At 36.7% G+C, this 27,799-nt stretch overlaps 1 protein-coding gene across 1 annotated transcript in view; it reads right to left on the bottom strand.

Moving 5' to 3' along the window:
- CFAP73 (cilia and flagella associated protein 73) overlaps positions 1-26,796 on the bottom strand; it is a 551,824-nt gene extending 525,028 nt beyond the window's left edge. The window contains exon 1 of the mRNA XM_044068437.1: positions 26,621-26,796. Coding sequence (XP_043924372.1) covers positions 26,621-26,676 — 56 coding nt within the window. The 5' untranslated portion in view covers positions 26,677-26,796. The remainder of the gene's footprint in view (positions 1-26,620) is intronic.
- Positions 26,797-27,799: the final 1,003 nt, after the last annotated feature.

Genomic DNA, 27,799 nt, shown 5'->3' with positions numbered 1-27,799 from the left:
TATCCAAGAAATGAGTTGCACTCCTAAATCTAATCTATTTAACATCTGAATCAGGGCCTTATGATTTGCTGCAGCAAAGGTAAGGGAAAAATCAATATTGATGGCATCAACTTAAAAATGATCTACTGCTGCTAGATACATTAGTAAAGAAGGAAAGGTTACAAGTAGTACTGGACCTGTTGCTGTATGTATTTTGTAAAATATTCACATTGCTATTTTCCATTACTTCATCTCGCATCATGTCAAGTACTGATTTTCCATAACTTTGTCAGCACATTACAGAAATCTGATTATGTATTTTGAAACTGTTCTTCTACCCCCCTTGTTTTTATAAACTGTTTTATAAACAGCTCTGCAGTCATCAGGTAACAAAGGTTATCACTAGCAGTAAAGAGATACATTAAATAGTTCTTCCATTGGAGGACAGTGTCTTAAAATCTCTATATGTAATTTCATCATAGTCTGCAACCTTTTGAACTTTTAGGAATTTCAGAACAGGTGCTGTTCTCTCCTATGGAAGGACTATATTCTTGAATTCTTAACTGAAATACGTTTTTAAGTGTGAAGAGTAGAGTGTTTTTTTTTCTTGCTTATAAATTTTCTTCTTCCTTTTCACAAAATTGTTGGCCTTTTACTTTACGGTAAAAACTAAATTCCTTGCTTTGACTTTCTTCCTTACCTGGTGTTTACAGGATACAATCATTTTCTTTATACTGACCCCAAATATCTAGTTATTAGGAACTTCTAGATCAGAATGCCAATTCCAGCATGCTATTAGACTATTACCTTTTTCTATAGTAGGCTTTGGTAGCAGCCAGAGGTGATACACGAGTATCCAGTCTATGTCTCTGGCCTGAATTATTATAGTCCAATTCACAATAAATTATCTTATGAACACTCCCTATCAAAGCACTACCTGTTAATGCAGCTGAAACTGAGATTGTGTGTTCCTGTACTTGGTTTATGAATTTCTTGTGTGAGTTTACTGTCTCTCATGCAGAACAGAGGCAATCCATTTTTGCCAATGTAGGCTTTACTTTTTGATCAAATACCTTGTAAATTCAGACCACCTGTCAATGTTATATTTACCCTATTTACAGAACACAGAAACTATATTAATTATGTTAGGCCTTAGGGATTGTATTTGGAGGTGTTTATCCACAGTGGTACTATATAACTTGTTGATCCAATGCTCATTTTAGACTCAGGCAATCAATCTTATGAAGGTTACTAAACAATCTCTCTTCTAGAACTGTGATGGAATACATGATTGCCCATATATCACTTCCTTTTTTTTTACTCTAGACACTATAGCTTGTAAATAGTTTGTATCTAGCAATACAGTCTAACTAGCCATCTTGTTTAATGCAATTCTTTCACAATTCGAGTATTGCAGTCTATGTCAAGCATCTCTGATTTTGAGGATGAATTTATTGCGCAGGCTCTTAGTATTTCTGAATATCAGCCTTATATTATTGTTTATCATTGATGTTATTCTGTTTCTTTTCTCTCTTGAAAAAAAATTTTCATCTTCTCTGATTTTTTTTTTTTACTTTCTCCAAATGATTTGGGTTTCTAATATCGTGACAGGAACGGACCCCCTTCCTGAGTCAGGTTTCAATCAGACATCATAAAGTTAGTATTGCTTTCTTCTTTGCTGTTTGGCATGAGTGCTCTGCTCAGTACCCACAACATAGGCAGAAGTACTGCCTTCTGAAGTCCACATGGAGTTGCATGTATTGGTAGCATACTGAAGTATGCTTGAAAATTCCTTTTCATTAGTCCCATTGCTCCTATTACTACTGCAACAATCTGAGTGTCTTTATGCCATATTGCTGTAGTTTCTGCTTGCAAACCCTTGTTTTAATGGCTCTCTGCCTCAGTACACAGGTTACTTATAATCGCTAGATGTAGCTATTTCAATTATTAATATTACTTTTATCTTTTTCCCCCTTGATTAGTACATCTTGCTTTCTTGCTTCTGTTTAACTGTTGATTTCACACCAGATTAGCAAGAAACAAGTGCATGCTGTACATCATTGCAGTGCAGACCATCCTTTACTCGTGGCAAGTCATGTCATATCATGTCTTAACTTACTCATTTTGGATATATAAGCACTGGTGTCATCTATGTCTGGGTTGAAAAAATGTGCCTCATGTTTCTAGGCAGCATTGATGAATAAATTGGTAAAAATACCCATTTGTTAGTAAAAAAAAGTGTAAATCTAATGTCCATTATCATTTCACGTTTAGTGAGATATTTTTATCCTAAATAGTGTTTTATCTATATCTAAGACTTTAAGTCTCGGTATACAGAGAATTATATATTCACAGTTATGACTGTGGTAAATAAAAAACTGTCTGTACCTCTGATAAAAAGTATCTAATTACTCAGGCATGATTATATTGGTATAAAACACTAGACGCAGAAAACATTAGTACTGTTTTTGCTTTTGCTAAAATCGTAACCTTCCACAAATGAATCCTTGATGTTATCTTTCTGCTTTATTTTTGAGTTCTGAAATGGATCTATGTTTTTGTGTGTGTGTCGTATACAGATGTATCCATATTTACTAGTTAGAAATAAACTAGTAGCATTCCTTTGTAGTCTACTTTTGCTTCTTTTATTACTAATGTGTGTGAATGGCTAGGACTCCTTAATAAGTCTCATTGTAAATAGCTTGGTCACTTGGTTTAAGTTGACTTTTATAGCAGCACAATGATAATAACTTGCAATAAGCTAACTCAGCAGCCGAGAATTCCAACAAACAGATATAAAAACATCACCGTCTGTCTGTATTTGTTAGAAAACATACCCCGATGTCTGGACAAAGTACTTATACAGTCCTGCTAGCATCCACTTGTCACACTTATCACATAGTGATGCTAAAACAGGTCTTAGTATCTTTGTATATGTGTAATATGTACAACTGTTTTATGCTTGTAGGAATACTTGCTGAGTTTTTACATTTTAACTGAAGAGAGGGCAGGGCAAAATGGCTGGTACTTCCAATAACAGTCACTCAAATAAATGTATGATTCTTACCAATGTGACTGCTTGTTGAGTTTCTACAGTTTAATACAAGGGGATGGGGAAGGGAAAACTTTGCAAAAACCCTGCTTTAAACCAGTCTAACAAGAGGATTGTCAGTGTCCACCCTTGGTATATCACTGCATCAAAATGTAGAGAAAACCTCTTAGTTTGGATGTTGGCTTAGAGGATTAAGGAGATGTTAACTGTCTTACTAAAAATGTGATCACATTTAAGAATAATGCATTCATCAGATGTTTACAAAAGGAGTCTCATTACAAACGCAAAGGTTGCAAAATCTATATAAATTAACATATAAAAAACTGTCCGGTGTGACAATATTCACATTTATCTACTAAAAGTCTATTAAAGGCTACAATAATTTTTAAAACACTGTTAGCTTTACTGCAACGGGCGGCCACAATAGTGCAGCAGTTAGCGTTGCCACCTCACAATAAGAGATTCTCTGGTTTGATTCTCGGCTGGGGTGCCTTCTGTGCTGAGTCTGCATGTCCTCCCTGTGGTTGCATGGGCTTCCTTCGGGTGCTCCGGTTTCCTCCCACATCCCAAAGACATGCAGTAGGGGGACTAGACACTCTAAATTGGCCCTAGGTGTGAGTGTGTGCATGTGTGTGCCGTCTGTGGAAGGTTGGGTGCCGGGCTGGCAACTCAACACTGTAAAACTCCACTGCCAATTATGAGCAGACAGATGATCCTCTGTGGCGACCCCTAACTGGGAAAAGCTGAAAGAAAAAGAAGTTAGCTTTACTGCAACCTTTTATCACCTAGAAGTTGGCTTAGAGGTTTAAGAAGCTGTTTGAGTCAGAAAAAGGTCTATGGAGATCAGCGCTCTACCTCAAAAAACTTTTAGGACTGGCCCGATAATGTAAATTGCATTTCATTAATGGTCTGGGCATAATTGAGGATCTTGTATTAAAGCTCTGCTATAACTCTGAAACATTAAAATGTTGCAGAACAGGCAATATTTTTTCAGTTATTACATACCTTTAACACAATTATATAGTGACACATATTCTATATGTATCGGAATGGCTTAATTCCTCAGAACTGCTCTTGGTTTGGCTACTTTGCCTGAGTGTTACAGAGAATCTGCTGTATCTAAAGCCATCTGTTGCTGAAATAATGGAAGGAAGTATTATTTTGCAGTTATGCTGATTATTTTTACTTTATTTCACAAGAATCCTGTATTAATTGTTACATTTCTCGCACTTCAGTAGAGTTTCAAAGCTGAACTGTTTCCACTGCTGCTGTATTACATAACTACATTGTGTCTGCTAGTTTTACAGAACAGTAGCACCTAGATTGTGTGGTTTCCCTGCACTTGAGCTCTAAAACCAGCATTTTTACATTAACAGGGTTTTCTGACTGCACTCTTGTGGCAGAAGTATGCTATAGCAAACTTTTCTGAGTTGGGGGCTGCTGGCTGAAAGCTTATTTTGTGTTTTCCTGATTGGTCTGTAGCCCTTGCTGTTGTAAAACCTGATTTTCTGATTCTATACAAGTCAAGTGTTTGCATGGCTTTGTGCACAATCTCTCAGAGCTGCTCTTAGTTTGGCTACTTCACCTGAGAATTACAGAGAATCTGCTGCATCTAAATCCATCTGTTACTAAAACAACAAAAATAAGTATCATTTTACAGTTCTAATGATTATTTTACTGTGTTTCATAAAAAGTCTGTATTAATTATTACATTTATCACAGTTTAGTAGAGTTTCAAAGCTGAACTGTTTCTACTGTTGCTACAGCACTTAATTACACTGTGTCTGCTAGTTTTATTGGACAGTAGTATCTGGATTGTGTGGTTTCCCTGCACTTGAGGTCTAAAACCATCATTTATACATTAAGAGGGTTTTCCGACTGCAGTCTTGTGTTAGACGTGTGTTGTAGCAAACCTGTCTGAGTTGGGGCTACTGGCTGAAAGCTTATTGTGTCTTTTCCTGATTGATCTGTGGGTCTTGAGGTTATAATACTTGTTTTTCTGAATATATATTTAAGCCAAGTGTTTGTGCTAAGCTGGTCTCTGTGTATAGCTGCAAATACTATCAAGTTAAAATTTCCATTAGAATAACTATCTCTGCAATCTTCCCCAGTCCTCCTGCTGCTCTAGGAGCATCTGAGTTGTGCACAGAGCAGCATCACCTTGTGGAATAGCTGCAATCCCTCTGAGTATAGCACCCATTCTTCATCTGTGTGCTGTCATCCCAGTCCAGTTAAATCTCCCTACACTTTTGCCTAGTTAAACTCACAGTAAAAAAAAAACAAAAAACTGAAACCATGGATAGGCACTGGTATCTCTGTGGCCAGCCTGGTATCTTATATAGATTGCCAATCACGTAATCCTGAAACGGTTCATTTCTGTTATCAGGGCAACAGTGTTAATGAGCGGTTTTGCTGTTTCTGATATCAGCCCAACATCGGACGCTTTCTGTAATCAGCACAACATCGGAAAAGAACATAAGTGTTGCCCCGTTAAGTGCCCTTTCTGGTAATGTGAAGTGGCTCTCTGAGTTTGCTTTTGAGAATTCACTGTATACCCACCCGTGTTGCTTCACAGTTATCTCAGCAGCTCTTTATTTGCGTTATTTGGCTCTCAGAACATGTTCTCCACTTTATGTAAGCACTTCATTGTAAGACACCTCCTAATGTAAAAATGGCCTAAGCTTGTTTAATAGCTGTGACTGAGGGTTAAAATTAGTTGACCGAACGTGTCCCGGTGCTATAACTGGGGCAGAGCACAGCTCACACCCTTCAAAAACTGAAAGGCTGCGTGTCATCGTGTGGAGTAAGTGAGCAACCTGAGCAGCACCTAAACATGCTGAGCTACTAGGAAGGACATATCGTAGCACCCCCCCCCCCAAGTGTGTAGCCAGATGTAATTGTTGCCTCCCACATACCCTTTCCAGTAGTGAAAAAACACATTCATTCAGGTTGCCGTGGCACCACTATCTGAGTCGCAGAACCAACTGTAAGAAAACCGCTTATAGTGGTAACTGCTGTTTGAAATGTAAAGAGCATCAAACCTAACAGCTGTGCAGGGATGTAAAGCACAGCTGTAACATGCCACAAAATGCAGATTACTGCACTATTTAAGAAAAAAAGGCAATATCACACTTCTTAAAATGAGGTCAACTCTTCTTACAATTCAGTGTGTGTTCGCCTTGAAGTTGAAAGTGTTGCTCCATTAACGGAAAAGTACCCCGAAACAAATAAACACAGTATGAGACAGAGTAAGTTACACTATGAAAATTGAGAAACAACTCTCACATCCTAACAAATCAAATGGCAAACAGGTTATCAGCACAAGCATATAATTTCCCTCACTAAATAAAGTCTCAAAACATAAACCCTCATATGTGCAGGTACTCACAAGTAACTTTGCAAAACCTCAGAAACCTCCTGTAAGTTGCCCTCAGAAACCACATGCAAACAAAACCAAGTCAACACTAACCACTACACATAAAAATACACATTACAGTGTCTCCACAACCAAGCCCCTAAGGCAAAACACCACACATTCAAACATCTTGGTCATATGAGACTTCATTGTGAGACACACAGACACCTCCCTCACCAGGCTGGATAAGGAGAGGGTTACAGACATTTGTCTATCAGGGACCAGGATTCACCACATCATGCAGGCACTCAGGTAACTCAGCCACAAGTACCAGTATGACTCAGTCATAGTCCATATGGTTGTGAATGATCTGACATGTACCTCGCTGGACTATATGAAGAGAGACATGATGAACCTCTCTGAATACATGTCACAAGCTGGCATTAGTCTCGCATTGAGCAGCATTCTACCCTCACCAAGAATGATACCACAATACAGACAGAAAATGATTGACTTAAGTAACTGGATTAGCTACAGGTGTCATTCCAAGGCGATCCAGTATTTGTCAGACTGAGACAACATGATCGAAACACCATGCTGCTTTGTCAGAGATGGCTGCATATGTCACCACTAGGCTTTCTAATATTGGTCAAGGCATTAGCCACCTCCATAGTGCCTTTTTTAGGCAGTGCCAAATCAAGATACCTACCAACATGATAAATTCTTCTAATGCCAAGCTGAAAGTACTACTACTCAGTGCTAAGGGTCTTATCAAATAATTGCACTCCCTGAAAGCTCTCCTCAACCTGGAGAATACTGACATCTGTGCAGTTACACAGATGTGGTTAAAGGCTGTGGAAAGCACCCCAGCAGTGCAAGGCTACAATACCTATCCCACATTCAAACCACCCTCTGAAAAGGCAAAAACTAATGGAGGGGGTGCTTCCATTTACATAAAAAACAATCACACCTGCAGATTGGTCAAGCAGGATGACTTGCTTGAGCTACTTCATGTCCATCTGACCATAGGCAAAATCACCCGCCATATCACTGTTAGCTACAGGTCTCCAACCATGAACCATAAAAATCATTCTGCATACTTGAAGTTACGAGAATCACTTACCATTCAGGCCAAAACACTACTCATGGGCGATTTTAACTAGGCTTCAAAAACTGGAAAACATATATGAACACTAACATGCAGGCCCAGAGATTCCTGGACTTTGTCAATGCACATACTCTGGAACAGCTGGTCTGCACTCCCCCCTAGGGGATCAAATATCCTTGATATAGTACTCACAAACATGGGGAGCATTGCACCTCCCAGTGTAATGTCCTCATTGGTAAGATTGGATCGTAAATCAATCTCCTTTGAAATAAATGTAACTTTACAACCCCCATCAAACCCTAAAACATTAAAGAATTTTTCCAAGTCAAATTACTTTCTATTAAGTGATAGTATAGGTAATTTTAAAGCTCCCCCAAACCCAAAAATATGGAGGCCTATGCAGAAGTATACATGAATGCCCTGTACACGACCGCATAGAAATGGCAGCACCTGACCAAACTAAACTCAGGTCTAGCTGGAAGAACAAGCTACTCTGGTGGACCAGTGAGATGAATAGACTATACAACAGAAGGAAGAAATTCCTGTCTATATGCAAGTGGGACAGTGCATAACAGAGAAAAAAATCCCTCATTCTTCTCAACAGACAAATCAGGGTAGTAGTCAAGTCTTCTAAAGCTAAATATGAGACTAAAATAGCTTCCTAAGCAAAGGACAACCACAAAGCATTTGTTTAGTTATGTCCAAAATCTTAAGGGAAACACTTAACAATGTACTCCATTGGTTGTAGATGGTACTACCCATACTCAGCCAAAAGGAATAGAAAACCCACTAGCTAATAAATTCAGCTCAAATTTCACCCCTAATCACTTCCAGCCATTCCCAATGAAATACCCCCTACCCTTCCTTTGCCTTTATCACAAAAGGAGAGGTTGCTACTGCACATTATAAAGCTAGAAACATGGCATCAATGGGCCCTGATGGAATCCCAGGGTGTCAATTAAAATGCTTGCAACACAGAAACATAACCTGGCAGACCCACTCAGATCCCTAGTTAACCACAGTCTTCAGACTGGCTTTGTCCCAGTTGAGTGGAGGACAGCAATAGTCATCCCTCTGCACAAGGGAAGACCAACAACTGATCCAAGAAACTACCGATCTGTAAGTCTGAATAGCTTCATATGCAAGGCTATGGAAAGGATAGTCATGGACCTGATTAACAATGACATAGAAAATGTTCAGACTTTAGACCCGATCCTGTTTTACTTCATCAAAGGCAGGTCTTAACTTCTCAGTCTGGTGGACTTCTTTGAGAAAGTCACCAAGGCTGTGGATGAGGGTAAGACAGTGCATACTGCGTATCTCGACCTGGCCAAGGCATTTAACAAAATATCTCACTTGGGTATTATATTTAAACTCACAAAATTAGGCATAAATCTCTACATCACTAGATGGATAGTCAAATGCCTCATGGATAGGGTATACATTGTTAGAGTCGGGGAATCCACATCCAACAAGAGGCCAGTCACCAGCGGAGTACCACAAGTCTCAGTGCTGGGTTCCCCATGTAGAGGGCCTTTGGTTGACAATGTCTGCTGATGACTGCAAGTTGGAGGCAATCACTGACTCCTCAAACAAGGTTGATATCCTACAGAAAGGTCCGATAGACTAATGATTGGTGTCAGAGCCATGGCCTCAAACTATAGTTGAAGAAATGCATAATAATACCCTTTGGGAAATCATATACCCCTGGAAATTACAATATTGATAGAGTCCCCATAAGAGTGGACCCAGTGGTGAGAGATCTGGGTACTCACATAGATAGTAAGCTGAACTTTGACCACCGTGTGTCCATGGTGGTGAGGAAATCCTTCCATATGTCTCAGCTTATAAATAAGGGCATGGCATTCATATCTAAAGATGTCATAGTACCACTGTACTTGGCTCTCATCAGACTAGTAATTGAGTAAAATGTACCCTTTTGCATGTACCTCACCAGGCAACTGCAACAGTTGGGAGCATCCTCAGAAGTTACTCACCAAAAAATACAGGGTATAACCAACATGTCATATGTGGACTGATTAAAAGCCCTATTACTGCATTCAGTTTCCTCCCAATTACTGAGGGGTTATCTGTGCCTGACCTAGAAGGCAGTCTTTGTCGCAGCCCAGATGGAAATGTTGCATATTCATAAAACTAACTGCATGAGGGTTACCTGCTCCAAAGATGTAAACTTGATCTCCAACATGAATATATCATGCTGGAAAGACGAGTACGTGTCCCATAGATTGCCCCTCCTCTGGAATAGGGTTCCTATTCACATGAAACAGAGTCCTTCCTGACCGTCTTCAAGTGCAATCTGGCCCAATGGATGGGAAATTGCAAATTTACTCCCGGGGTGATGCCCATGTCAGTATGGATAGAGGCAGTCTGTAAAAATATTCAAAACCTCACTTGCTGACTCTGGTTATCCTTCCCTTAGGGATAGAAAATTGGATAAAATCTGCGTAAACCTGGCTAGGCTTTAAGGGCTCTTCAGCCGTTAGCCTAGGAATCTCCTATTAACTTATGAAGCTATGAAGATGGTCATATTGCTCACACTGGGCCCTTTACCTAAGAAACCATTTTTTTATTCTATACAATTGTTTAATCAATGCACCAGCTATTGTAAAAGACTAGCACCTCAGCTACCGAGTACAAAAAGCTAACCTGACTGCTTGCATACTAAGGTCACTATGTGTTTCCATTCTACACTTGTACACATTTTGTATACATTTTTCACATGGACAATAAGTAGTCTTCTATTTCCTTAATTTAAACTGATGAAACGTTATCAATTGTCAAACAAAATGGGCATCAAATGGAACCCTGAAAGAAATCTGCAAATGTACTTCCTACCTAAAAATAAAAGAAATGATACAAATCCCCCCCAAAAAAGAGCTGCACAGTTGAGCAGTAGTTAATGCTGCTGCCAAACATTGCTTTGTTTTCTAGTTTGGTTCTCAGCTAGAGTGCCTTCTAAGTACAGCCTATGTGTCTTCCTGTTAATCAAATGGTGTGGTCTCTGCCACATCCCAAAGACATGTTGTAGATGAAATGACAATCCTCCACATTGCCCACAGGCTTGAAAAGTGTGTGTGTTTGTGTATGTGTGTGTGTGTGTGTGTGGGTGTGCGTGTGTACGTGTGTGTGTGCGTGTGCGTGTGCGTGTGCGTGTGTGTGTGTGTGTGTGTGTGTGTGTGTGTGTGAGCGTGTGCGTGTGAGTGTGTATTCATCTGTGTCTTGTGTGTGTGCGTGTGCGTGTGAGTGTGTATTCATCTGTGTCTTGTGACTAAGTGGTGTCTCATAGCTGTTGAGTGTCAGGATAGGCTTTAACACCTCCCTGCAAATAGTGGAAAATAACTGAATAACTGACATCTCAGATGGTGTAAAAACCTGTAGAAAAATCCTGACCCCTTATGAAAGAACTGTTTATCCTATCTGAATTACAGACTGGAAATGTACAAAAAAATGTTATCATAAAACTAAAAGCTGTCCACACTGCATTGTGGAAAAGTGAATAGATTTACTGGGTCTATATTAGAACATCGAAGTTTCAAAACTTCAAATGTTCTAATATTGAACCCTATTCAGCGAAAGCTGAAAACATCAAACATACAGAACAGCGAATTTTTTCCTAGGGAAAAAATTTGCTGTTCCAAAATACATACACACAACACAAGCACTTCAAACAAACAGCAATCCACACACATACACCTAAAATCTTACACCTAACCCTACACTAAACTATACACACACCACTAACTATCCACTTACCTTAACCCAAACCCTAACCCTAAGGTCCGTCACTATCTCACACTCACCTCACCTGCGCCCTAACCCTAACTCACCTACCCCGCCCTAACCCTCACGTTCACACAGTCGCACACTTACCTGACCCGCGCCCTAATCTTAACTCACCTAACCCGCCCTAACCCTCACGTCCACACAATCGCACACATACCTAACCCGCACCCTAACCCTAACTAACTTAACCCTCACTCAATCGCACACTTACCTGAACCCGACCCGTAACTTTCTACCACAGCGCTGAAAATACCGAAGCAACAGAAACGTACAACCGAATTCTTTCCCTAGGTAAAATTTCGTTTTTCTGTTGCTTTAATATTGTCAGCTTTCTCTGAATAGGGTTCGATATTAGAACATTTGAAGTTTTGAAACTTCGATGTTCTAATATAGACCTGATTTATTTGGGGTGAGCAATTTACTGATGAAGTTTCATTACTTAGTCAAAGCTTTTAAAACTTTTTTTTGCATTAGTTAACTAATTGGAATGCAAAACTGTCCCATGTGAACAAATTTTTTTTTTTTCATTAGTTAACTAATCAGAATGCAAAACTATCCCAAATCAGATACCTATAATTTAGGTAAAGACTTTCACCAGCTGTAGTATACTTTTAACTGTACTATGGTCTTTTAGTACCTCTGAGGCATATTGAAGTGTTAAAAGAAAATTAATCATTTAACTGCAGACCATTATTCACATATACTTTACAATGCCACGTTTCTTCTAAACAGTAATCTACTGAAATCAACCACATATATTTGAATGTGAACATGGTCACATAGCACAGTTTTACACAGTGACTGCTTAATTAGTTTACAAAGATTGTAAAAGTTCTGTCTTTGTAAACAGACTTCATCTGTAAATGTTTCGGGAAGAAAGTATGGTCTATTCTTAAACTGCTATATTTTTTTCATTAAGAAATATATTTATTTCCCACTGAGCAGTACTGTCACATTTTTATTTTATTTATAGAGATATCGTTCAGTAGCACTTTGTTTTACTGGAACGCAACAACTCAAAAATTACTTACACTTATTAGACTAAAACAGTTGCTTTGCCCAGGAACACTGTGGACTATATTGGGAAGGTTCTCCATTCTCCAGTGGTGTGCAACAAAGAAGTAGTTATATTTATGACTGTGCTGTGGGGAAAACAGCTGTACTTACCAACGTTAAAGGACAGAAATTAGAGACTTATTTCTAGCTGCTTTGCTACACTGAATACAATGGATGGTACGTTTCTGTTATCAGGGCCATAGTTCATGCTGTAAGGATCAAGCTGTTCTGATGTCAGAAATCATTTGTCAATTTTTCATAGTACAATCCATGACATATGTATGCCCACTAGCCATTTTATTGGAGGTGATTCTGAAAACATAGTTGCATATAACTTTGCAATAATTAAACAGATAAATTGATACATGAGATGCAATATTCCTAAACATCACTGTCCTCCAAGCAATACCCCAGACATCAGAACTGGATGTATTACAAAAATAATAATTAAAAATCTCCCCAAACTATTTTAATTTTCTAACCTTAAAAGTGCAGAAGCTGTCATCTAAGTGTGACTTTTAAGTAATCAATTAGCCAGCTTGACAAACAAAACTGTCCTTAATTTTAACAGTCTATGGCAAACCCTACCCAGTCCTTAAGAAACAAAAAATGTTATGGTTCCTAACATACACTATTCCAGGACCACAGATCAGAGAATCCCCCTTCATGAATCCCACCATACAACCTAGCTCCTAAATACAATGAATCCAGCCACAAAACAGAGAACAAAAAAAAATAATAAAGCTGCCTCAAAATTAAAAGAGAGAAACTGTAAGCAAAAAATAAGCAAAGCTCACTTCACCTTCAGTCACTGTCTGCACCTCTCCAAATGAGATAAAAATGTAAACATCCTCTCCCCTACCACAGAATGACACCCTCAACCAGTTAAAAGAAAAATACCACACAAAATTGTACAGTTAAAAAAAAAAACTTAAAGATAAAATGTATTGCCTTTAAGTAACTAGAACCCTTTGCTAAAACTAGTCAGGATAATTTTGCATACAGGCTGCTGGTGCTTCAACAGATGGAAAAAGAGTGCAAACCACAAAGTACAAATAAAACGGGAAAAGAATAAACTACTTAAACAGGGGGAAAAATAAATAGAAAATACGCGGATGAGGTTTTAGATATGCAAAATGTCTGACACTGTAGTGGTGCAAATTTCACATTATAACTTGTATTTTTCTTGTTTTCACATAACTTGTACAGTACCAGATATTAAGTATATACTGTACCTCAGTATTACAGTACTAGATATAAGTATATGCTGTACCTCAGTATTACAGTACCAGATATTAAGTATATGTTGTACCTCAGTATTAAAGTGTCAGATGTTAAATATATGTAGTACCTCACTTACAGTACCAGATATTAAGTATATGTAGTACCACACTTACAGTACCAGATGTTAAGTATATGTACTACTTCAGTATTACAGTACCAGACATTATGTATTGTGTCTCAGTATTACAGTACCAGATATTAAGTATATGTTGCACCTCAGTATTACAGTACCAGACATTAAGTATATGCAGTACTGCACTATTATAGTACCAGATATTAAGCATATGTTGTACCTCACTATTACAGTACCAGATATTAAGTATATGCCATACCTCAGTATTACAGCACCAGATATTAAGTATATGTAGTACCCCACTTACAGTACCAGATATTAAATATATGTAGTACCTCACTTACAGTACCAGATATTAAGTATATGTAGTACCTCACTTACGGTACCAGATATTAAATATATGTAGTATTTCACTTGCAGTACCACATATTAAGTATATGTAGTACCTCACTTACAGTACCAGATATTAAATATATGTAGTACCTCACTTAACAGTACCAGATATTAAGTACATGCTGTACCTCAGTATCACAGTACCAGAAATTAAGTATATGTAGTATCGCAGTATTACAGTGTCAGATATTAAATATATGTAGTACCTCACTTACAGTACCAGATATTAAATATATGTAGTACCTCACTTAACAGTACCAGATATTAAGTACATGCTGTACCTCAGTATCACAGTACCAGAAATTAAGTATATGTAGTATCGCAGTATTACAGTGTCAGATATTAAATATATGTAGTACCTCACTTACAGTACCAGATATTAAGTATATGCAGTGCCTCATTTATAGTACCAGATATTAAGTATATTTACTACTTCAGTATTACAGTACCAGATATTAAGTATAATGTAACATGTAGGGAGAACCTTTAGTTCTGTCAGTTCATGATATTGTCTTCTAAAGTTTCAATCTCTCGCTGCTCTCTTTCTGCCTTTCACACTCTTTCTCTCTCTGACATATACACTCTCACACACACACACACATGCACAGTGTCTGTCTCTGAGGTGTAGTAGTCATACTAAGCATCCCAATTGTGCACTTTCTTTCTACACATATTACAAATTTTCACAACCTAATGTATGATGACTGCGGTAGTTATTTACATAACATATTACTGGATGTTCTTATTATGTTTCATTTATATCTTATTTACACATTTATAAATTTACAGAACTTATTTTTCTGAGTTGTTTAGTCACAGTGCATTAGAACTTTAGAGGTATGTATACTTAGGCCTGGTTGTGATACATTATCATTGTCTGTGAAACATGGACATTCGATCTCTTTACTGTGAAGTTCTTTTACTTTAATTCTGTAGATTTTGAGGTTGTTTTATTTGTGATACCCTTTGGTATTTTGCTCCATGATGCTGGACCTATTTTACAGAACACTGTTTCGTCTGTTGCTGATCGAAATGAGGGGTTGAGTAGCTCAAGAACACTAAAAACCAAAAGAAAAATCTAGCAAGATTAGACTTTCCACTGTGATTCCTTAAACCTCTTGCATTAGAGGCAACATGGGATATATGCAAATGACCCTTTAAGGACATTAGGTGTTTCAGCTATATGGCAATTCTGAATGGCCATGACTTTTTTCTTTTTAAGTCTGTTAATGGACAAATTCAGGCTTTGTCCATTAATAGTCTATTAATAAAGACATTTCTTTCCAAGGTTAATCTTATTTCTGGAGTTAGTAGGTGTGATAGTTCGTAACATACTTTTATTTGGGGCATAGTTCATGGCACTGATGTATCTGTGTGCAGATTAAAAGATAGCATGGGGTCAGGTATCAAGCACATATATTTTTGTTGGTTCAAACTGTGAACTAGATTATTATGTAAGTCATAGAGTTGTATTGGCTTTGGAATCAGTAAGTTTCTAAAAACTGTCAAAAATATTACAGCAAACTGATGAGCAATTTATTGTTATTGGTTCAATTATACATCCAGTGATGTAATTTTGCAGTTTTTACCAGAGATTGTCACTTGTTTTGGCAGAATTATTAAGCAAATTATCATCTGCATAAAATGTTAAATTTAAACGGAGATGTTCTATTTTTATGTCATTAATAAAAAAGAAAAAATGGTCATAAAATTGATCATTGTGGGGCTCTGCAGTGGAAAATATCAGTGTCAGATAAGGTTGCACCAGCTGGGACACAGGATGTTCTACTACTTGTTAATAGGTTTTCAGCCATGTAGTTGATCCTGGCATGAAGTTTAGCTTTCCCAACTTTTCCAAGGCCCATTTTCTCCCCTTGATGTGGCTGCAGCCTCCATACCCCGATGTTTATCTATACTAACAAAACGATTGCACAAACACAGGAAAAACAGAAAAATGAGGGAACATAAAACTTACCTTCTACCTCTTCTCTGCAAACAGCTAACAACAAACAAGGAAAAATCTGTGACCAAGTCAGTGCTGATGCAATGAACCACTGACAATTGTAAACAGATGATCTTCTGCATTGATGTTTCAAAACACAGCAAAGCAGAATTTGACAAAAAAGAGGTTTCCCATTTTCTTATATCAGCTTGTCCAGTTAGGATTGTGGTGAAGTTGGGGTTGTTCCTAGCATTTATTAGATACTAGGCATTTGCAAGATGCACACACAAAAACACACAAAAGCGCACGCGCACACACACCCACACGAGTGCACGCGCATACATACATGCCCATCATATACATCTTCATGCAAGTTGAAGGATCACTGATTCACCTTCAACATGTCTGTGGCATGCTGGAAGAAATGGGAGAACCCAGTGAAAACCTATGGACATAGGGAGGACATGTAGACTCCACAGAAGGTACCCCTACCTAGAACATAATTGGGGAACCTAGATCTGCAAGGCTGCATTGCTAACAACTGTACCATTTACAGACAAACAATGTAGGAAAATGTAACAGTGAGGTACTACAAATACTTAATATCCAGTACCATAAGTGAGACACTAAATATATTTACTATCTAGTATTGTAAGTGAGGTACTACATATACTTAATATCTGGTACTGTAATACTGAAGTAGTACATATACTTAATATTTGGTACTGTAAGTGAGGTGCAGTACAAGTTTAAATGCACTTAATTGCAGCACTGAAGAAAGCATTGAATAAAACACTGCTTTTGTTACTGGTTATTGTCAGCTTAAGATTCCTAGTTTACCTAATGTGGAAAACGCCTTTTGTCCCCCTAAACTGTCTCCTGTTGTTGCTATGTTTGAAAAATTGTTGTTGAATAACACTGAAAAAGAATTTAGTAAATTCAAATTTAAACAATTTAATTTAAGTAAAGAATGGCAGGAAGTTTCCAAACTTCTTGGCCAGATAAAAGATTTAATTTTTAGGGTAGCAGACAAGGGTGGTAACTGGGTTATTATGGACCAAGCTGGCTACCAGAACATGGTAACTAAGCTTCTGTGTGACAACAGAATTTATGTTAAGCTCCCTTACAACCCTCTGTCACGGTTTAAAATTGAGTTAAGTGAACTATTAGAGAAGGGGGAAAGACTTGAGGTTCCTTTCATCACAGTCTGTTAAGAAGTTGTTTGTTGCCAATGCTCGAGACCCATATTTTTATGCTATACCAAGGATTCACAAGAATGTGAGCAGGCCACCAGAGAGACCAATTGTCATTGGCATTGGTTCTTACCTGGAAAATGTGGGGGTATTATTGAACTCTACTTAAAATGCATTTGAGTTCCGTACCAGCCCACACAAAGAACACACAAGAGCTTTTTGTTCTAATGCAGAATATGGTGTGGAGAAAAGAATATTTTTGGGCCACTTTGGATATTTCCTCTTTGTACACGAATATTACAACAGGTAAGGGTCTTGAAGCTATGGCATCAATACTGGGTGAAGGACCACGCAGTGCCTACATTTTGGAGTTGGAAAATAGGAAATTACATATTTTAAATAGTAAAAAATACATGGCATCAGTTCCCATCTCTGTTAAAAAGACATAACACTTTTAAATATATGTATAAAAAATGTGTGTGTGTGTGTGTGTGTGTGTGTGTGTGCATGTGTGTGTGTGTGTGTGTGTGTGTGTGTATATGTATATATATATATATATATATATATATATATATATAAGACAAAAGTTTCAATATTTATATGCGTATGCAGCTATGTAAACCTAAAGTTACAAATCATCTTTCTAAAGATTTAAGTTTTAAAAGACATTTCACATTACAGTTGTCATTTAATCCTGGGTCCCTGAAAGCAGTGCCAGTTAAGTTTCTTTTCTTCCAACAGCAATGACCAAGGGCCACCCCGAATGTCTGTGAGAAGTTGTACTATAACCACAAATGAAAAAGTGTGCTGTGGGTTGCTACTGACATGTCTGGCTAAGGTGTTAGTAGGATTTTGTTTCCCTATATTGTATATGTGCTCAAAAATGCATTGTTTTAGCTTTCTCTCCATCTTACCAACATAAAAACATTTGCATTTATCGCGCAAAGCTAAGTATATCAGTCCTTTTGTTTCACAGTTGAACCTACTTGTTATGTTCAATTGATGTTTGTTGACAGTCATTCTTTTACCAACTTTAATGTACGTGCAAAAATGGCATCTGCCACATTTATACATCCCGGGACTGTTAACATATTTTTTATTAGGTCTTTCAAGTAAGGCTTTCAAGTTACAGCCTCTTTTAAAAGTTACTCGTGGTATCTCACCCAACTTTAGACAAACAGAAGTATCAGCCAGAATCAAATCCCAGTTTTTCACAATAATTCCTTTTAAAGTAAGTGCATTAACAGAAAAAGAGGTAATAGAAGTTGTATTGAAGTCAACAGATACATTTACAACAACGTCTTCAGCTGTTGGGAGAAAATTATTAGTTGAAACTTCTGACCTCGAACTACTACACAAAACTGGTTTAAGAGAGTGGCATGCCTATTAGAAGCTGACTCTTACATCAAAGTATCTTTAAATGAAGTTAATGGGGCCCATCAGAGGATAAGATCTTTACTTAATGATCTGTTCATCGAGGGCACAGTTAACATTGACACATAGCTATTTATGTATGCCAGCACCTAAGATACCTTGTTTTTTTTGCTCTTCCTAAGATTCATAAGGATATTTACAACCCACCACCAATTTTGTGTAGTAGTTTGAGGTCAGAACGTTCAGCCAATAATTTTCTCCCAACAGCTGAAGAAGTTACTATAAATGTATCTGTTGACTTCAATACAACTTTTATTAACCCCTTTTCTGTTAATGCACTTACTTTAAAAGGGATTATTGTGAAAAACTAGGATTTGATTCTGGTCGATACTTCTGTTTGTCTAAAGTTGGGTGAGAGACCACGGATAACTTTTAAAAGAGGCTGTAACTTGAAAGCCTTACTTGAAAGACCTAATAAAAAAAATGTTAACAGTCCCGGGATGTATAAATGTGGCAGATGCCATATTTGCAAGTATATTAAAGTTGGCAAAAGAATAACTGGCAACAAACATCAACTGAACATAACAAGTAGGTTCAACTGTGAAACAAAAGGACTGATATTAGCTTTGTGCGATAAATGCAAATGTTTTTATGTTGGTAAAACGGAGAGACAGCTAAAACAATGCATTTATAAGCACATATACAATATAGGGTAACAAAATCCTACTAATGCCTTAGCCAGACATGTCAGTAGCAACCCAGTGCACACTTTTTCATTTGTGGTTATAGAACAACTTCTCACAGACATTCGGGGTGGCCCTTGGTCATTGCTGTTGGAAGAAAAGGAACTTAACTGGCAGCTTGTTTTGAATGCTTTCAGCTACCCAGGATCAAATGACAACTGTAATGTGAAATGTCTTTTAAAACTTAAATCTTTAGAAAGATGATTTTTAACTATAGGTTTACATAGCTACATGCACATATAATTATTTAAACTTTTTTCTCATATTATATATATATGTATATATATATATATATATATATATATATATACATACACACATTTGTATACATATATTTAAAAGTGTTATGTCTTTTAACAGAGATGGGAAGTGATGTCATGTATTTTTTACTATTTAAAATATGAAATGTCCTATTTTCTTTGTCTGATGTAGTTTGCTTATTAGTGGCAGACGAAAGTGCTAACCATTAAACAGTTTGTTTGTTGGACTTGCTGATTCTGCCTCTCTTTTTGTTTTTTACAAGTTTTTCTAGTTGTGTATTTGTTTTACATTTTGGAGTTACTTGAATTTTGTTTAACACACAACTATTTTAGTTTTAACAAGGAATATTATTTGCAGATAAGGGGCATTGCTATGGGGGCTCCTTTTGCTCCCTATTATGCTGTTTTGTACTTGGGGTTTGTGTACAGCCATATTTATTACAGGGGAAACGGTGATGTTATATAGGCAATACATAGACAATTTGATTTTCATATGTAAGGGACATCTATTTGAGTTTGAGAAATTTGTGGAGGACTTGAATTCTAATAGTCATGGTTTACAGTTTTGTTGTCACACAGACATCAGTACCATTAGTTTTCTGGATGTCCAGTTTTTGTGAATGAGATGGGAGTTATTCAGTATGTTCCATTTAGGAAAAGTACTGCTGTGAATAATTTTTTGCATGCTTCCAGCATGCACCCTGAACATCTCATTAAGTCAATGCCTTATGGTGAATTTAAGAGTATGGATGAATACTTCTGATATGGCTTCTAAAGAGAAATCTCTGGCTGAAGTAGAGGAGAGACTATCTGCCAGAGGGTATTCTAGATCTATTATTAATGAAGTAAAGAATAAATTGTTGAATGATGTGGTAAGTAGGGAACAATTGCATGAGAATAGTAAGTTTGGACACATAATTCAATTTACTTCAAGAGAGGAGGGGACAGAAAATAAAATATTTTATGTTACTAGGTTTAGTCCCTTTTCAGACACACTCAGACAGGTGGTTACAAGGTTATGGCCAATGATACCAGCTGATGATACACTTAGCACTTTATTTCCACAACATGTGACTTTTTCTTCTGGTAGATTTTTAAACCTAAAAGAATTGTTGAACTACCCAATTTCCAATCAGACCCAGAATAGTTCATTAGGGTCTTTTCCTTGTGGGAGTTGTAGTGTGTGCCATAGAATCAGAAATGTATCTAATACTATGATGAATGGGCAGAGATTTGTCTCTCAAGCAAGGTTTAATTGTCAATCATGTGGTGTTATATACATTCTGGGTTGTGGGTGTGATGAGGTTAGATATATATAGGTCAGACCAAAAGAAAAGTTAAGATTAGAATTTTGGAACATTTGGGAAATACTAGAAGGGGTAGGCTTCAGTCCAGTGGCAGAACATTTTATTGAAGCCCATTCGTGAAGTTTTGATTCCCTGTTTTTTAGTGTATTAGCCCAACGATCTGGCAACTGTGGTAGTGGTACTCTATTTGCTAATAAGTTAAATCTGCTGGAGACTACTTTCATTTTTAATTTTGGAACCTCGGTCCCACATGGACTAAATCAGGAGGTATTGTTAAATTTTTGAAGAAATTTCATTGATAATATGTCCATATATGTGTGTATATATATATATATATATATATATATATATATATATATATATATATATGTGTGTGTGTGTGTGTGTGTGTATTTTTCATATGAGTACATACACACATTATGAGAGGGTGTTGTATTTTTTATGTAAACTTGGTTGAATTTTTTGACGATGTTATTGTTGTAGAATTCATGGTAATTTTGTTGTTGTAATTTTGCTGCTGCTGCTGAAGTTCTATGGGAAATATAGAAGTTTTCATGACTAAGGGATGTGTTTATGTATAATGTGCACTGGTCACTTTAAATGTGGGATGTATAGACAAATTTTGAAACACAATTGTTTAATTGTTTAGTATATTTAAGCTTTAGAATTTGATATGTTGATATCCCTTGAAGGCAAAATGTCGAGGTACCAGGATTAAAAGTGTTTGATATTCTAAATCTGTGTACGCCTTTTGGATTTATTAGTTTTTTATGTTACATTATAGTTAGTGTTCATTTAGCAGAAGAGTTAACAGCTCCAGAGGCTACTCATATACTGAGTGAGAACACAAAATGCAGTATAAGGGATGCTGAGATGTGTGAGAAGATTCGGTAAATCCAGACAAGGACACAAGGAGGTATAATCTGTAGTTCATTAGCCTGTCTAAACAAACAGTCTCTGGGAGACAGATGTTTTGGTTAACAAAAACTGTGAATTTGCAATGATGTGCACTTCACAATAGACATAAAAATATATCTGAACAGATATGCCCTCAGTAAACTATGTTGTCTCGTCTATTAAAATTCCCAAAATAATTACATCTAGTCTATTAAAAAAGTTCCCAAAATAATTACATTACCTGCATGTCCAAATTTGCCCTGTTACCATCCTTTGTCTCAAGTTTAACATAACTTGCATACAGCTGCATTAGATCAACTCTTGTAGCACTGTCGCAATTTGTTTCCTTGAGCTGCATGTAATACCCTATTCTCAAGTGCCAGACTATAAAACAGAGCCATTAATTCTCCAGATAAACTGGATAGTTTCTTCAATACCCAGGGAGGCCCAGTGCAAGATCATCCTTCAGCATATGTAATTCTTTTGCTACCTTCTCTGTGATAGTTCCTGTCTGTCATGCTAAATGCACTGCAATTACTATTTTTGATCTTAACATTTTTAAGTGTCGAGTGTTAACATTCAAAAGCTCTAAATCAAATACACTAACTATATATGATGTATCTAAATTACTGTATCAATGTTTATGACACTGATTTACAGGGGTCTATTATGTTTGAAAACATATTTGAATGAAACATGTAATATTGAAAAAAAAGTACATTTGACTGAAAAGAAATTTGTCTGGAAAGCCATTTCATCTAAAACATTTAACACAACAGACACACTATGAAAAGCTCTTTTGCAGGAAGGGCAAGCCCCCCCCTGCACACAACACATAACAGTGGAGCAAAGAGAAAAAACAGAACATTAAAATAGTGCTGGCGTACAAACACAAGTGTCTACAAATCTAGGAATACAACCTGATATTGGGCATTATCAATACACGCAAAATCTTGTAAAGTACTTCCCTAACAACTCCCTTAATCAAAAACGATATCATAAAATAAGATCTTGAGACTTCAACACTTTTGAACAGAATGGCTTTTCAGTCAAATTTCTTTTTAGTCATAGGTACTTTTGGTCGTTTTTTGACATTATGTATTTTAGTTAAATATACTTTCAGTCAAACATACTAGAACTGATTTACAGTTTAAAATTCCATTCTTATGAGCTGAGAGCCATGAATTATGCTAGTGATTAAGTGTAATTTTCAGTTATTACCATGATTGTATTATAATATTTAGTGCAATCTAAATAAAGAACACTGAATAAAGCAAACTAGCCATTTTTATGAAATTAAAGCATTCTAAGTACAGAACAATGAATTAAGCAAACTGACCATTTGTATAAGTAATAAATATAAGAAAATACAAGTTGTGAATGATTGTTCTGTATTAAATGCCAAATGTCATGAAATCATGCTTGTACAGCACTCTGACAATCTATATTCTGGTATTTAAGCCACATTCAATGAAAGCGTGTGTTTTTCTTACATTTAGACAGTCCAAATTCTGGAAATTGAAAATATTTTCATAGTTAAATGGAAAACAGTGTCTTTGTTTCTCATCTCATACATAGTGGAAACTCAGTGCGCTGAGACTGTAACCCCAGTGAAATACTTTCTCATATTACATTTTCTATATTTTTTTTCTTTTGGAGTCATGATTTCAGCAACAAAAATAACTTATCCTAAAATTTAAATGCATACATGCACATTTTAGCGTATTTCCAAATACTGCAAACAATGTGATGTGCTAAATGAACAGTAGTAATGTCAACAGTCAGGTCTTTAATGTTACTGGAAAGTGAAAAAAACATGGGTGCTAAAGATCAGGTGCATAGCCAGTTTCTTTTCTTTTTCTTTCTTTTAGTTTTCTCTTTTTAAAATGTATGTGGACTTTAAGAACATAGTCCAGTCCCCTCTAACTGCAGCCCTTTCATTGACATTGAATGTCTCTGGACAGGCTTCCTGAAATGATATGCTTTAACAAAGAGGAAAATGCTCAGCAAAAGTCATATCTTGATCAGATATATTTTGGAAATGTAATTTGCATAGTACATGAAAGAAATGGATTTGGTTACTGAAAAAAATGGATAGTAAGAGAGTTTCTGAAGCAAGTCGAAATGTTCATGTTATGTTTATGTAAAGTAGCAATTCCGTCGCCAAAGTATGCCAACCAGGTTGGGTTAATACCTCCTGCACAGCATTATCAATTCTGTCGCCAAAGTACACCAACCTGGTTCATAGGTTTATAGAATAGTACTAGGCTAACTACCCTTGTGGGCCATTTCAAGCTTAGCCCATTACCCCATGTGAGAATCAAACCCTGCACCTTGTGTCTGCAAGGTAAACACCTTAACTATTATGCCATCCTCCCACCCTGGGTTAATACCTCCTGCACAGTACATCACATATGTATGAACTGAAGTCAGTACTCATACACAGTTTCAGCAATGTGAGTACTACTGTATATTAAATACATGTTACTGCATAAGTTAAATGCTACAGTTATACCACCCTCCTTAAGAAGTATAACATTTAAAAATCATTACATTTGCAATGTTGACAGCCATGTTATTTAACTTTTAAATAGTCAGATTTGTAATCATATTTCCTGTTCTGTGATACTTCCACAGAGACAGTGACAGAGCATATAAATAAAGTGGATATTATTTTCTGTGTTTTACTAACTTAAGTTGCAAAATAATAAAAGAGGACAATCAGTTAATACATCTTTTTTAGTACATTCACATTATTTTGGGGAATTATGAAAGATTTGGCTCCTGCTTGAATTAATACATATGAAATATTTGGCTCCTGGTTAGGTTAATATGCAAGTACCATAAAAACACGGTTAACTGCAGTACTTTTTCATGTACATTATTGCACAAAAATAAATAACTGTCCCCACACCTCTCAACCTTTTAGCACAAAAATATGGACAAAGCCCAACACAATGGAGGACAAAGGCCCCAAAATAGGGATAGATTTTAAATACTGCTCTTATAAACTTAGAAAGTTGCTAGAATAACACAATATGTCTTAGCATGCATTTTTCTGAAGGATATAAAATGTGAAACTCAAATGTATGTCATTATTTAGTGATTGCAATCCTCAGATCTTCCTAGTGATTTGCCAAAAAATCATACATTTTATGAGGAATAGGCCAAAAATATAATTCAGAAATCTGGACATTCTGTGAATACCTGGACAGTTGAGAGGTATTACTGTCCTCCTAAATGTGTACCATGGCATCTGTGGCTTATTCTAGTAGGTTATACCCATGCCGAGGACTTTATTGTGAATTTCAAAGTGAAATGTTTACTTTAAAAAGAAATGTACCACTCATAGCTGGCCTTCGGCATAGGTCAACTAGGCTAGCAGGGGCGCTTTTCTAGTATTTGTTTATTTATTTATTTTTAGTAAAGAAATAGTTTATTTAACATTGTGCTCAATTAATACAGGAAAAACTGAAGAGTAAGACAAACTGTGAGACAAATGAAGAAACAAGTAATTGGGATAGTGTAGGTAGACCAGGATGACGGCACTGGGTGGTGTGGATCCCTTTTGCCTAGGGTACCTGCTGACCAAAGGCCAGCCCTGGCACCACTTTGATACAGCTGACAGCTTTTTTTTTTTTTTTTTTACAGAAACATGCCATTTTACGGAACAAACCGTATACGCAATTAGTGTAAAGGTCTAGCTTTCACTTCATTATTAAAATAATGGCTTGCTATTTTACAGTTTTAGCCATACCTCTCAACCTCTTAGAGCAAATAATCTGGACAAGGCCCAACAAAATTGGGGACAAAGGCCCAAAAACAGGGACATATTTTAAATACTGCTTTTATAAAACTTAGAAAGTTGCTACAGCAACAGGGTTTGTAACTTAGAAAGTTGCTACAGTAACAGGGCTTGTTTTGACATACATTTTCTGAAGGATTTGATGTCTGAAAATCAAATGTATGCCATTATTTAGTAACTTCAGTCCTCAGATCATTCCAGTGATTTGCCAGAAAATCACAAATTTTATGAGGAACGAGTGAAAAATCTGGACATTCTGCAAAAATCTGGACAGTTGAGAGCATAGCTCTCAACCTCCCATCTCCAAAATGAGGAACACTAGTACTCATAATGTGGAACAATTGGGCAAAATGTGGAACACATAGTAATAGCTTAATAACAACTTTAACTGGAAAGGTCATAGGATGGATAAAATATGCTGGTTTTCTTTAAAAAAGATACTTTAATGCAGTAATATGGCTCACTTATAGTCACCATGGATATCCATTAAAGAATTTTTAACACTGGATGAAGACAGACTCTTCCAATGTGGAACTTCGAAGAGCATGTGCTTTTTAAGACACCAAAAGAGGTATGGTCCTCATAATGAGGTACACTTGAGAGGTATGGACTTAGGAGGTATAATTTCAGCTGTTTCTGCTGTTCCTTATCATACTAAGGTCTGCCACCTTCCAGAACAAGTATCACAGTTTTCACCGATAAGTGAAAGTTCTGAAACTGTTTCTGGCTCTTCCGTCCCTGTATCATGGCAGGACATTTGGAATTTTTGACGCTTTTATTTATTGCATTCATTGATTGGGAATCGAAGCCTAACTAGATTTACTTATTTATTTTATTATTTACACAAATGTATGTAGACTCAATGCTCAGTAAAAAGACAGATGTACAGCAGCCCTACACTTCGGACATTCAAAAATGTGACAATACTAAAAACTATTTTCACAGGAACCAACAACGTATATTTTGATCTCCCAAGCTTGGAAGAAGCAGCTTACACCAGCAATTTCTCATCGAAAACGCTCCTGAAATAATCCTCCATTTCTCCGTCCATCCTGGCTTTCTTTATCGTTCTTTCGGAAATAAGTTACTTAAATGTTACAGACACGTTCGCTGACCATCAGAGGTTCCTCACTTCCCATTAAACCGCGCGTCACTGTCGCCAAGGCAACAGCCGGCCCCCGCGTTATGTTGGCCTGGCAACTTCCTTCGTTTTGGGCAAAGAGTCATGTGCCAATCAGCTCTTGCCGAAGAAGGCTATCTGTAGGTGGAAATTAAAGGGGGTTGATAAACTGTGAAGGTTCGATATAGATAGCAAATACAGTTATGTATGTGTATGCCAAGGGCCAGAGTTAATTTGATTTAATACACACGTTTTTGGAAGTAAGGTGCAGCCATTATTTTTTTCTTTTGGCTGTTTGATTTGTTAAAGTGCAGTCCTTAATGCTAACAATAGCACTAGTGATTCTTCCACTCTTTCTTTGTAAGAGGGAAGCACGTAAAGCAAACACTTCCTTTTTAAACCACGGATATTGCCGTGAGATTATATATTTAATCTAAAAATCAGGCAGCTGAATAGGGTGAGCTATACATACATTTATTCAATTTGTTGCTGTTCGTCGAGTATTACATAGGTAAATAGGTATCTATTTTTAATAAATGTGATGTCCTGTGCTGATGCACCACACAAAGACATTGATATTATGCGCACTGTATATGTAATCTTTAAAAATATTGTTTAAAACTTCGTAACAAGCTAATGAGCAACTTCTAGGCTGCCCCGTCACCTCCTCTTTTACTATTAATATAGGCGTTAACCACGCCCACAACACTAAACATACACATTTTTAATGTAAAATAGTACTTCAGCCAGTATCAGAAGTGGATATATAACTGCTACTGAAGGAAGTATTTTACATCCAAACTATAAGTTATGTAAGTAAACAATTTCTACATGTAAACGCAGATACTTCATGCAGCCACAGACATACCTACATATATACGTGTGTATGTATATATGTATATATATATATATATATATATATATATATATATATGTGTGTGTGTGTGTGTATATATATATATATATATATATATATATATAGGTTCATAGGTTGGTACTAGGCTATCGGCCCTAAGGCCTATGCAAGCCTAGCCATAACAATTCCCTGGAATTT

The sequence above is a fragment of the Protopterus annectens genome, chromosome 4.part0 (genome assembly GCF_019279795.1).
Source record: "Protopterus annectens isolate FY-2018-M chromosome 4.part0, PAN1.0, whole genome shotgun sequence".
Lineage (NCBI taxonomy): Eukaryota > Metazoa > Chordata > Ceratodontiformes > Protopteridae > Protopterus > Protopterus annectens.
Note: the sequence above shows the minus strand (reverse complement) of the source record. Positions and strands in the feature narration are given on the sequence as shown.